We start from the raw sequence: 13,905 nt of genomic DNA, 5'->3' as shown, positions 1-13,905 counted from the left end.
CTACTTGCAGAATAAAAAAATGTGTTTTTGCATTAACAACTACTGCAGATGTACCACATAAGAATATTTAAATACAATGATTAATGCTTTCCTTCATACATAATGTAAACCTAATTACATGACGATGAAAGAATAAAGTAAAAGACTAAATACATAATCTATAGCCTTAAATTACAACATCTATCTAGGTATAATGCATAACATTGGGTATAAACGCCACCACATACACTGTATTTCTCAAAGATCAAATAAAAATTGTGATGCAAGTAAAGAACATATTTGAACTTTTTCCAAGTATATAGAACTCAAACCTTACGACACCCCATTCAACTAGTAAAATAATCAATCACAATACATTGCATCAATGCTTTTTTTTTAGTTAATCCATTATTTCTTCTGCTTAAAGGTTTTAAAGGTTAATCATTCAAATGTGAATATTTTAACGTGTGATGTTAAAACCGAATTGGTGTTATTTTTGATAACTTTTAGTTTTAAAATCGTGTCTGTCTTACCTGTCTTTATAGAAGCAGAGAAAGCATCCAATTTTGTCCAGATTTGTCCGAGCCGATGCCACAAGTTTGTGCAATACGGTAAAACGAGAGCTCCTCAAAAAAAGTAAAAGTACGAGTTCTTAAAATTCTTTACAAAATGAGCGAAATTCATCTGTTCACCGCCCCACAGAAAAAGTTTTTACGTTGTGCTGTCGATCCGATGTGGAAAATACAACCATCTGATCTCACTCACAATCACAGAACCCGCTTTACCCACCCGCCACGTCCCGCCCCCAACCCTATCACTCTCTGCAATCATTGGTACAGCTACGTGAATGACTTTTAAACTGTCCAATCACATTTGAGTTGTGCTGTTAGCCCACCCTCTAGCTGCAGGCGGATCTTGTTGGGTTGGAGAAAACATTGGACGGCAAAAGTTGTCTTTTTGTGAAACAAAAGTTGTCTTCCTGCAAGGGAAGTAGCTTGAGGCTCAGAAAGCCAAGCCGGTATATTTAAGTAATCATTTTTTAATCAAAACATATTTTGCAGTAAGATTTATTGTATGATAACTATTGCAGGAACTTACGTACCGGTATATACATTCCAAAGATACGTATCTGTAACATGAATCAGTCACGGAGTTATAAATCGTTCTAAAGGAATCCGTACACAGTAATCTACCGATTAGTCCAATTTCAACAGCGTTGAGAAAAACAGCATCAAACACGTGCACGTGCCAGCGGTTGGAATAATATTTCACACGGTTATAATGATTTTAACAGTCATTGAATTGAAAATACACAGTGAAGAGTTAAAATATGAAACGTCGTATCTGTCCATCCTGGGACAACAAGTTTTTACCTGCTAACCTATTTGTAGGATTTTCCAATGTGGTACCCTAAAATCACACATACTTTTTATATGTTCAAAATAGAACAAGTAATAGCATTGAATAGGTCCAGCGAAATGTTGTATACTTTTATTTAACATTTAATAATGACTGTGTTAAATAGAAATAGAAAATATATAAATAAATGTAAGTTTCACTGATTTCGATAAGGGATACTCTACGAAATTAATAAAAAGAAAATCGACGATATTATATAACGCATTTTACAGCCTGAAACAAACGCTTGAAAATACTGTACTGCCCCCTAGTGTTATGTTTCGATTTTAATTTAATGCATTTTTTTTGTTTTTAAGTTTTACCTTATTATATAAATATATTTACATTTATGTAAATGTATTTTGGACAAAAAAAATTATATGTTTGTATAATAAATCAATATATAATACAAACACAGTAGAGTCTCGCATATTCTACTGTTTATTATTTCAGATATGAAGTCATATTGTGTATGTTTTACTAAACCTGTTTTTATGTTTATTGTGTCATTAGTACATTTATAATCATTTGTCAAATGTAAATATCAAAAACTATATTAAGGTCAAATCAGAGACCTTGTGATTTATGTGCAATTCATTTTAAACACGCAAAGAGACGTAACGTTAGTTATTCATAGTAAGATATTTATAGCTAGCTACACATAAACGTAATCCGCCCCAGTCTTTTTATTACACTGTCAACATAGTGATGTACAATCGAGTCAAACAATATTTAGGGCGAGTGATTTGTGTAGTGTTTTGATAATCGCATGGGATTGGCTACTCGTGGCCGTATGAAAAGTCGGCTATTTTGATTGACAAGAGAAACACCCAATAAGAATCCAAATACGCGATGACGTACGCACGTACACGTTCCGGTTATATTTAGGGCCTATTTAAGCACCAAGACAGTCTCAACCAAACTGCCTGTAGCGCTTGTCAAAAGCCGGTCCCTTTTGAGTGTCGAATATGTCCTAACCAGAATATGTCACCCAGTAGTTACGCTATATTTGTTTTGTTTTATAACTATATTTAGCTTGGGTTTATTGGTGTTGATATTTTATCAGTTATTGATCAAACCCTCCGCCCTGCACATCTCATTGTTAAGACACCGATCTGGATTACTCGCCTCCACAGATGTTTCAACTCTAATAATGCAAGATGCATGCTGATGCTCAAGAGATGGTGCTTGACTCCGCGTTACTCATCATTTTAAACTCGTCCACCTACTAAAACAACCACAAACAGTCGACAATCGTTTGTATTTTGGGGTAAGTAATCATTTGCAGCACGGTGTATCCGCCCAAATTTATGTAAAGCACAGCCTCCGACCGCAGGCCATGTAGACTAGGAAGGGCAGAGGAACCGATCCTTACGCCTTGTTGTCGTTTTATTCAGATCGGATTAATCAATGTAACTAGTACTTTGTTACGATTGTCAACGCTTATGAGGATTTCTGCGTTTATATTTAAATATATGCAGCATGGCAAGGTCATGATAAAGGCTCGAGGCACGAGGGGCTTTTCAGACGCGGAACTTGAAGCAACCATAGAGGTAAAAACAATAAAAAATGTTTTTTAACCCAGTGGTTGACCATCATAAACGCCTGCATATAAACCGAAAATTAAATCGGTTGAGATTTTGTTTGTTTGAATGCATGTGTTTTTGTAGTGTGATCATTGTAATTTCACGCCCAAATAAACTCAGGCCCTGCCATGGAAAGGCGCTTCAGTGTATTTAACACCTAGCCTTACCTTAGTAACGTTAGTCCTTTATTTTGATCCTGTACGTAACCGCTTTTGATCTTAAATTGAAGATTAATGTTTTATTATAATATGTATATAAATAAGCATTTTACTTTTGAGTGTTTGAAGGGTGTCATGCTATGGTATAACTTATTGTCGATCTGTTAAATCGTGATTGTAACCGATCTCGTCAAAACTACTTTTGTATCGGTTTCGTTTAAATGTATTTGTTTATATAAAAAATATACATTGTTATGCATAGTTTTTTTTTAAAATACTGAAAAAATACTGGAGTGTATATACTATATTAAGTTCTAGTAAAATTGTAGATACTATAGCAGTTATATATAACAGTAGCTATGCACAGATATAAAAATTTCTGCCGATTATTCAGACTCCTATCGGTCGATACCGAAAGTTTGGTGGTTATATTTATTTGCATTAACCAAATTTTAAAGATACATTTTCGCTGTTATTTATTCATATAATGTCCATTAATATTTAACATTAAACTAGTGATATTTCTTTCCGTTTTCTATACACAGAGCTCAAATTCAATGCATTGTCCTGTTGCTTTTGATTGACAGGATATTGCCCACATTTTTCTTTATTACCGACGGATACCGTGTTTTTTGCCGATATATCGGTGCATTTCTAATTAGCAGCAAATGTAATACTATTGTGTACATTATAACGTGTAGTAATCACTAAACTGTACTACAGCATACTACAATTTACTACCGTTAACTAGAATTAAGTATACTACAAAATTTCGTTTTGGGGTACTACACTTCTTTTGTCAAAGCTCTTTTGATTAATTTTTGTTTACATTAATTGGTTATAAATGCTTGAAAAATAAATATATATGTATGAGGACATGCTATAGCGCAGTAGGTTATATGGTATATACAGGCAAAATGATTGGCCATCGATGAAGAATTATAGGTTCGGACACCAGAAGGGTTTATATACTATTTGTTCCTTTAAACAAGAATTTTGTCCCAAAACTTTTTTTTATGGCTTTTGAAACTTTGCCCATAACTTATTTAACAGTGTAAATAAGTTTGAACGTATGAGATTGCATTAGACCCCTCCTTTAAGGTAGCTGAACTGTCTACAAAATAAACAATAAATATTTGGACAGCTACAAAATTGACATTTACAATTCATGCATTTGGCAGGTACTACTATCCAAAGTTTCTTACAGTGCATACAAGCTATACATTTTATCAGTATGTGTTTTCCCTGGGATCAAATCCATGACTTTTGCACTGCTAGTGAAATGCTCTACCAGTCTACCAGCAAAATTTTAACAGGATAAGCGAAAAGCTGGGATTGTGTGTCGTCATAAAATGCTTACGATGTTTGACAGCTTTAAGGTTTAAACATTCATCAATGTTGTGTAATTGCCCTAATGGTTTACTGTTTTTACCCAACAGGTAAAGAATGACAGAATATAAGCTTGTGGTTGTGGGGGCTGGTGGCGTTGGGAAGAGCGCACTTACCATCCAACTCATCCAGAACCACTTTGTGGATGAATACGACCCAACCATCGAGGTGAGACATGTGTCTGAAATAGTGCTGCTTTATACCGGATTTTTACAGGCATGCAAAGCTGTGAAACTCACCGACATGTGACTATGCAAAAAATTTCGAGTTAAAGATACAACAGTGTAAGCCAGTTTTACTGGTTTAAAAAGAGGCGGATTTTACACTGTAAACCCCTTTGTCTTTGAGCTTGACTTTCTCTTGCTGACATGGCATCTGCATGTGAACTAGTTGGGCATGGTGGCATTATTTGTAGGTTCTGTGCTTTTTCCCAAAATGAGGATAATGGGGTGCACATAAGTACTGTACACTACTGTAGTATAATTACTAGATAAAAAAATTTTTTTAAACCTTGCCATAGTTAATATTAAAGTATACTATAGTATTTGCTACAGTAGGGTTGTGCCGATACACGATACTATTGTCTATTGACGATCGTCAGACATATCGCCAAAAGAAGGCTTTAATGATGATAGTTGCCTATTATATTATTATTATTATTATTACTATTATTATTATCGATAGTTTCACATTAACATGCGCATTGCATGCTGTTCCGCGCATGAAAGGGTTTGTGGGCTTCACTTTGCATATATTATGATTTTAGAAAAATAAATATCGTATTGCATTATTTAGCATGTTATCGCATATTCCATTAGATATTGTACAGCTTTTATTGCTCCAAATACTGAATATACTGTTGCACCTGTGCAGGACTCCTATAGGAAACAGGTGGTGATCGATGGAGAGACGTGTCTACTTGACATCTTGGACACTGCAGGTCAAGAGGAGTACAGCGCCATGAGAGATCAGTACATGAGGACAGGAGAGGGATTCCTCTGTGTCTTTGCCATCAATAATACCAAGTCCTTTGAAGACATTCATCACTACAGGTTAGGGTTTGTTAAAAAACTAATTGAGTTACGGCAATCAAATAACATCCAGCACCAGGTCTGTAAAAAGAAAACCACTCCGATCGTATCTTCTATTTAGTTTAAACCTTTTTTGTTTTTACAGAGAGCAGATAAAAAGAGTCAAGGATTCTGAGGACGTCCCCATGGTCCTTGTTGGGAATAAGTGTGATCTTCCGTCCCGCACTGTGGACACCAAGCAGGCTCAGGATTTAGCACGTAGCTACGGCATACCATTTATAGAGACCTCAGCAAAGACAAGACAGGTATGGACAAAGCAGCAGATCTCATGTAATAAACTATTTTAGGGGTGTTAAGGTAGTGATGCATTTGTAATTTAGGTAATAAGATAGGGTGACCATACGTGCCATTTGTCCCGGACACGTCCAGCCCAGGCCACGTCATCTGGTCATCGAGGATTATTATTCAAGGGGTGCATTTCCCAAGGGCATCGTTGCTAGCCTGTTAGCAACTTACTTGGTTGGCAATGGGAAATTGCATTGCAACCAACAAAGTTGCTGGCTTGGTTGGCGGCGATGCTTTTGGGAAACGCACCCCAGGTTCTATTTTAGAATAGCAGCTGTTTCATTTCATGGTAAGAATGAAGTTTGTATGTTTTAAGAGAAAGATTTTATAATATTTCTAACTGAAATGTCAGAACCTCGATTACGTATGCGGTCAACAAATGCGACTTCCAGAGGATGAACTTGAAATCTTGTCCGGGTAACATGACACGTATGGGCACCCTCTCGTAAGACTTTCTTAATCAATGAAAAATGATATTTATTTATTTTTTATTAATGATTCTGAGGGTTTTTTTGGCGCTAATGCAACCAAGATAGTGTAATATCTATGTCAAATATGTATAATCGTGGATGTGACCCTAATTTATTTCCTAATCAATATTTGAAGAGTTTCGTTGCAAAACGAGATAATTCCATTTTTTACATTTTCGTCAAAATATGTTTATTATGTATTTTTTTTGTTTTATGGCGCTATTTAGCTGTATTTTTTAAGTTATGAAAGTTTAAATCAAAACAAACCAACTGCAGTTGAATTGATATTAATTGGAATGCACAACCAAAAAACTTGATTTCTGAAAAAGTAAAAAAATTTCGTTTTGCAACGAAACTCTTCATTTAGTTTTGCAAATATTTTACTTAAATATTTTATTGTTATGGCCTGTAACATTTTGTGATCCATGACAGAGAGTACCCAAATTATTAAAGGTGCAATGTGGGACTTTTAGAAGGATCTCTTGACAGAAATCAGGGGTGTATAAAGACCTTGAACCTTGAAACGTGGTTTGTCCCTATTTTGTCTCAGCCGACGGCATGTTTGTCCTGTGACGGCTACCGTAGCTTCTCATTGTGTTTCGAAATTAAGGTTGGTTGCAATTTGCAATCTCACCACTAGATGCCGCAGAAACCCACATTACACCTTTATTTTTTAAATATAACCATTTAAAAACGCTTAGAAAATAAAGACAGTTGTAGTTTTTTTTTTTTTTATTAAACTGACTAAGGAAAGTGTTACTGAAATGTTCAAGAACATGTTAAGGTCATATCTCATCCCAGAATATAATAAAGAAATTTGCATCTATAGGGTTTATTTATAAAGTCTTGTAGGGTTAGTTCACCCAAAAATGAGGGTTATGTCATTGATGGATCACCCTCATGTCGTTCCAAAGAAAGGTAATAAAAACATCATCAAAGTGGTCCATGTGACATCAGTGGGTCAGTTAAAAATGTGAAGCATTGAAAATACATTTTGGTCCAAGGATAACTTTGTTCGGCGTTGTCTTCTCTTCTGGTTCTGTTGTGTAGTGCATGCAGTCACGTGAGTGCAGTGACGTGGCTGACGTGTTATCCTCAGACATGTTTGAGAAGTTTTTTTTTTCAAAGCATGCGTCTCCCTCAGACTGTAAAAGAACCTCGGGTGCACAAAAAGAACAGCTGGGGGGCACCAGATAGCACGTCAGCCGTGCCACTGCAGTCACGTGACTTCTTACAGCAGAGCTGGAGGAGGGGACGATGCTGAGTAGAGTTGTAATTTTTGGACCAAGATGTATTTTTGATGCTTCAACACATTCTAGCTGACCCACTGATGTCGCATGGACTGCTTTGATGGTGTTTTTGTTGCCTTTCTGGACATGGACAGTGGACCGTATATGGATTTTCGATGGATGGTCGGAAACCTCTCTGACTAGATATAAAACATCTTGAATTGTATTCCGAGGATGAACAGAGGTCTTCCGAGTTTGGAGCGACATGAGGGTGAGTCATTGATGAGATTGTTTTCATTTTTGGATGAACTATCCCTTTAAGTTTTCATATTAAATTAAAGTTTTTTTTTTTTTTGCTACGTGTTACAAAATCACAATCACAATAATTAGATTTTTATGTCATGTCTCATACATCATGTAACCCCAAATGAGAATGTCAGTGTAACACATTGATTAATTTCTTCTTATGAGGCGTTCTTGGGGTGAAATATATGAGCTGTACATGAGCTGCCCTATAGCAAAAGATGATTCAAATGTGCAGAATTGCATCAAAACCAGACATTGCTTACCGTTGCTGAGTTTATGCATGAGCTCATTCTTGGTTTCTAATGGACTTCACGAATCAAATCAGGTGCACACTGCAGTAAACCGATCTGACTCTGGTTTATGCCTGGTCTCTCTTGTCCATTCATTATAATACGCTTCTGTGTTTGATTTCACCTTGCAATAAATTAATCTTTCACGAGCAAAGAATCCAACTTGAACTTGATTTATCAAGGGTTTGAATCACTTTAAATCTAATGGAGGAATTGAAACTCTTTATCTGACAGATCTTCCTCTGCAGTGCTGAAATCACAACTCCTTTTGGTGCTGGGATGTAATAAAGATTACTGATTTAACTTCTTTATCTGCTCCGAAACCTGACATGTACCCATCACCACTACCTGCCACATTTTAATTCCCATAATTATTTTTCTGCCTGATATTAATCGCATTACAGTGACCTCAGATTAATTCTTATTTACGAATTAATTTTAAGCATGCTTTATATATTTTCTATGGTGTGGTTTCAGGAAAATTACTAATTGACCAATTCTTCTAAAATGGTTTGTCTCAATAAAATTAAATGAATTGTGCAAGCACTACTTTTAAATCTTTTTTTATGGTTACGCTGAATTCCCAAGATCCAATTCGGGCCGGTTTATGATTTCTGTGCGTTTAGTAAAACTGAAGGGAGTTGTGTTTTGCACTGCAGAGAGTGGAAGATGCCTTTTATACTCTGGTACGGGAGATCAGGCAATACCGGCTGAGAAAACTCAGTAAAGAAGAAAAGACGCCCCGATGCATCAAGCTAAAAAAATGTGCGTTGATGTAAGAGAAGGGTAAGTTTGAGCAGCACTGCCCATCTGCAGCCCAAGTGTGGGGTACGAATTGTCCTATGCTAAATTTTTGGCCTTTTCTATGCTGGGGAATCTTTGAAACCTTGTTTAATGTCACATTTCACCATCTAAATCTAATAATTTACTTAGACAGTGGACCGTTCATGAAAATTAATGAAATGGTTCATCCAAATTGTCATATGTGAATATTATGGGCTCTAGCTAATCTTATTAAGTGATGTATAATTGAAGAGTTTCGTTGCAAAACGAGATAAATCCATTTTTTTACATTTTTGACAAAACATGTTTAGTATTATGTTATGTTGTTATTTTTTTTATGGTGCTACTTGGCTGTATTTTTTAAGTTATGAAGGTTTAAATCAAAACAAACCAACTGCAGTTGCATTGAAATTAATTGAAATGCACAACCAAAAAAACGAGATTTCTGAACAATTAAAAAAACGGTGGTTATCTCGTTTTGCAACGAAACTCTTCGTAGATGTAAATTTTATTATGTAATGTTTTGAGACACGTGATTTTTAGTTCTTGGGACGACGGATGGAAATTAGTGTTTTGCTATAATCCGGCATGTTTACATGTATGATTGTCATGCTTGTTCGTTAACATGCACTGTCTCAATCAAATAAACAAATAAATTACATTTTAAAGTTTAAAAAAATCTCTAATTTATTCGCTGTCTTGCCATCCCAGATGTATAACGCATACAATTTTTTTTATTTAAATGCCGTCATGCGCTGTAAAAAGTGAAAGTTGTGTCTACTTAAAAAAAAACTCAAAATATTTTCTTACTTTAATTGAAAAATTTAAGAAACATTTCTTACTTTTTTAAAACTTTTTCAAAATTACTTCATTGGGTAACACAGCTTTTTCCATAATTTTTCACCTAAAGCGAGAAAATTTAAGTAGAGAAAAATTAGATTTTTAGGTGTTACTAACTAAAGTAATTAAAGTTTTATCCAACTTTCACTTTTTACGGTGTATTATTATCTTGTCTTCTGCAGTAAAACAATATGTTTGTAAGGAAAATGATTAATAATATGAGCATATTTAGCAATCGATATGTTGCAATTCACAGAAACAAAGTCGTCAATGTAATTTTCCTATGGCGGTACCGCGGGGCAACCTTACAATCTCTCTGATGAAGCCAATATGGAAGTGATTAAAACTGCAATTCATTGACTGGCCACTAGAGGCAGGCTCCAAAAGGGAGTTAATTCCCCCCATGTTAAAATGCCCAACTTTGCAGTAGAAAATATTGTTTACAGCCATTGTTTTTGGTCTGTATAGTTAGCTTAGTTTGCCCTTCATGACAACCATAAGCCTTAAAGTTCTGCATAACTAAGGGCGTGGCCACTTGAGTGACGTTGGAGAGCCACTCCTGTCACTAGAGGCGCGCTAGGCGGGTGTGGTTTCAGCAACCTCAGCTTCATCCACGTCCTGCCTTTTTGCCCATTTTCGGATATCCGATAGTGATGCGCGGTGACGCACGGTCAAGATGGCGACGGCAGGCACCGCCTACTTTAAGCTTTAAAACGATCTTCAGAAACCTATAGGTGACGTCACGGACACTACATCCATCTTTTTTTTTACTGTATGGCCGGTACGTTGACAACGTCGAATCCATAGACTGTAAAAAAAGACAGACAACGCGGCGTAGCTTCCTTCCGTTGTAATGAATTAAAGCCAGAAATGTTCGACCATGGGCGCTGCCATGTTACGTAAAAATGTCATTTTGGAACCAGGGCATGCGCAGAAGAAATCTTTTTTAGTGCCAGAGGCGGAGCCGCCGTTTCAAACTCCGCCCAAACGCTCGCATGCCCAATTCAACCACAGCAATCATAAAGACACGCCCCCTTTCTGTAGCATCAAATTACTTGCTAAAATTAAACTTATCACAAAAATGAACAATTGTAGGTACATCAGCCTGATAACAACTAACTTAAAGGACCAAAGCCATCTTTCAGAAAATTTTATTGGAAGTGTAATTTTTTATTTAGAGCTGAGTCCAGGTTCGTTTGCATGGAGAGGGTGGGCTTTATGACTTGTACTGCAGCCAGCCACCAGAGGGCGATCAAAGAGCCATCTATCTATCGGTTGTGACGCTCAGACGTTCACGTAACCATGCTTTGCGCGTCAGAAGGTATTTACAAAAGCTGATGAAGTTGAACAACTGTCGCACTGTGCATCCTACCCGGGCACGCTTTGATTAATCGCACCCTGGGCCTGGAAACATGAGCATGGGACGGAGCACACATACTAAACTAATAAGGCTTTGGGGGTAAAATGCGCCTGGACACAGCTTTACCCTTTAATCCAAAATGGTCTCCTGGAATCTTCTAGGTAGGGTTATATCAAAATGCTCTTTGTAGCACTGATCCAAGACCAGATTTGATGTTTTTATGTCTATGCATGCAAATGGTTTAAATTCAGTGGTGAACGTTGGTGGGAAACATAGTAAGCCTTTTGATGATTGAAGTCTGTCATCCTTGTGATCTTTTAATGTTGTCTGCTTACCTGAAACCTAAAGCTGTTTTTCTTTTGTATCCCAAAGGGCGTCGACGATGCGTTTTACACGTTAGTCCGAGAAATCCGGAAACACAAGGAGAAGATGAGCAAGGAGGGCAAGAAAAAGAAAAAGAAGTCCAAGACAAAATGTGTACTAATGTGAATGAGCCTTTTCCTGTCATTTATAGACTCAAACGTTTCACAGCTGCATTTTGTACATTACACTAAATTATTATTAGCCTTCTCAAAGTACAGAATCGATCCATATTTTACATGCTTTCTTAAAAGAAATAAGCTTTTATTTCTTATTTGGTGCCAGTTGCCTGAGAAGTGTTGGTTCCTTGACAACTTTTTTGGCTTGTTTTATTGTTTGGGATATCAATACAGGATTTGCTTTTGTATGTAGTTGATCAGATTTTCAGTATGAAATACAAATCAAAGCCTGTTAAGATACAAAATGTCACACGACTTTACAGGGAAGTGAAACCTGAAACTTTATTTCGGACCAACACTTCAGGGTTAATTATGATAAACTTACCGGTGTGTATGACCCTCCGATCGGAGTTACAGAATTCCAAAAGCGATTTGCATGTGAACTTCCATTGTAGTAAGAGTAATACACCCCCTAAAGCCATGGTAATGTATATATGGTGATATTTTAACCTTGTTAACCTTTGTTTCCCTGTTTGCATGCTGTGTTCTGTTTTTAAACTTCCAGAGAATGGTTAACCAATGTTTATTACTGTTTAAAAAGCGCTGTTGTAAGTGTCGAGTGGGTTTTCACAGCTAATCCAGACAGATGCCAGACAGGCAATGTGATGAATGTCATGTTGTGTTTATTATTTTTTTTACTGAATGCTCTGTTGGATTAGCAAATAATTCCTCTTTGAGGTTCACTTGTACAATATTTTCATTCTGGTTTAAGGGGTATGTACGATCACAAACATAAACACTGACAGGGTGATCGGGACACAGCTATTTAGTTATTCGAGGGAAAGACGCTATATTTTTATCTACTATACAGTTTCCACCAATCAGAATAGAGTATTCCATTACATGAGGGAAGCCCCTCCTCTTTGAGCGAAAACCTTCTAGGACTTACATTTGCATTCAGAGGTGGATTTTAAAATGCGATAAGATTTGTGCGCCTTTGATGTCTGATTATGTAAAATTTCTTTACCTACCACTTTTATTAGTTATTGCAAATGTATGTAAAAAAGGAAAGCAAAAACAAATTATGCCTTGTTTGCTAATGCTGCCATGAAAATGTTAAGCTGTTTTTAAAGGCCCAATTAATTTTTTAGCCATCACTCATACCAAAGAGAGTGATTTAAAGATTTGTTCTGTGTGGCAATACTTGTGATGTCATAAAATGATGTCATATAAAGCAGAATGTTGCTTTCAAACTGTTTTACCATGTGTCCTTAACCATTACTAGTTTTACTTTTCCATAAATGTTCATTTAACACAGTTTGACTGTATTACTAATACTGAATATAAATGAATGGATTCTGCAAGGATATTGAATCGGGTTGGTCTACTCTTATGCAAAGTTTAACACAATTTCAGTTCCCTTTAAATCAAGTTATTCCCGGTCTGTGATGCAAGCAGCAAGGTTATTAGATATTTTTTCATGGTTCCTGCATTGTTCTCTCTGTGTGCCAATTGCAAATGTTAATAAAATGGTTCACGTATATATGGACCTTGTTTTAACAACCTTTCTATGGTTGTGATGATAAAGATGAATATTTTGTAAATTGTGCTTTTTTCAGTTGATGAATGAATGACAATTGTGTTAACATCTCTCAGAGAAAGTGCTGATCATAGATTTACTTTTGCCTTGTTTTCTTGTGAAAATTATGAGAAAAGCTGTTCTCAGATCAGCACGGTTTTATAAATGCAACCTGAACCTGTTTTTCCCATTAATCTCACCACTTTTATTTAATGTGTAATTAAAAGTACATAATATCCACAGGTGTCTCTTTGTTTGTTAACCTAAAAAAAAATGACTGCATTGCAAAATAATGCAAACATTGGTTTTGCAGACATTAGTTACGTCAGACTAGGACAAAAGTTCATTTTTTGTTACGTTTTTTTTTTTTTTAATGCTTGCCATATGTGAGTCTCATAGTCATATCAAAAACATGTCTTTATTTAATTTATTATTACACCATGCTTATAGATGAGTCCTATTTTGGGAGTGTAATGATTATTTGCGATCGTATGGCATTGTCAATTCAAGCTTTATTGGCATTTAAACCTAATATAGCAATGCAGTACAGTTAAATGAGACAATCCTTTCGGATCAGAGTACTACATAAAAACAGGGTTCCCACGGGTCATTGAAAGTTTGTGAATCTGGGGGGGGGAAATCCCTGGGAAGTTTTTGAAAATATACATGCATAGATACAGTAA

At 36.1% G+C, this 13,905-nt stretch overlaps 2 protein-coding genes across 5 annotated transcripts in view; one reads left to right on the top strand and one right to left on the bottom strand.

The window, feature by feature from the left end:
• rassf8a (Ras association domain family member 8a) overlaps positions 1-749 on the bottom strand; it is a 29,978-nt gene extending 29,229 nt beyond the window's left edge. Inside the window, exon 1 of the mRNA XM_073868300.1 lies at positions 513-749. The gene's annotated coding sequence lies outside the window, so the exon portion shown is untranslated. The remainder of the gene's footprint in view (positions 1-512) is intronic.
• Positions 750-2,276: 1,527 nt separating this feature from the next.
• On the top strand, positions 2,277-13,462 carry kras (v-Ki-ras2 Kirsten rat sarcoma viral oncogene homolog). 4 transcript variants are annotated; one of them, XM_055191538.2, is made up of 7 exons: positions 2,277-2,647; positions 4,561-4,678; positions 5,384-5,562; positions 5,687-5,846; positions 8,841-8,956; position 11,013; positions 11,537-13,462. In XM_055191538.2, the coding sequence occupies exons 2-7, from the start codon at positions 4,568-4,570 to the stop codon at positions 11,651-11,653; spliced, it is 684 nt and encodes a 227-aa protein (XP_055047513.1). In that variant the 5' UTR covers positions 2,277-2,647; positions 4,561-4,567; the 3' UTR covers positions 11,654-13,462. The 4 variants fall into 4 exon arrangements, with proteins under 4 accessions (XP_055047513.1, XP_055047510.1, XP_055047512.1 ...); XM_055191535.2 differs by lacking the exon at position 11,013 and having other exon boundaries at positions 2,279-2,647; positions 8,841-8,967; XM_055191536.2 differs by lacking the exons at positions 2,277-2,647; position 11,013 and adding an exon at positions 2,707-2,930 and having other exon boundaries at positions 8,841-8,967.
• Positions 13,463-13,905: the final 443 nt, after the last annotated feature.

This window comes from Misgurnus anguillicaudatus, chromosome 6, assembly GCF_027580225.2.
Source record: "Misgurnus anguillicaudatus chromosome 6, ASM2758022v2, whole genome shotgun sequence".
Classification (NCBI taxonomy): Eukaryota; Metazoa; Chordata; class Actinopteri; order Cypriniformes; family Cobitidae; genus Misgurnus; species Misgurnus anguillicaudatus.
The sequence above is the reverse complement of the archived record's forward strand: the minus strand, read 5'-3'. Positions and strand labels throughout refer to the sequence as shown.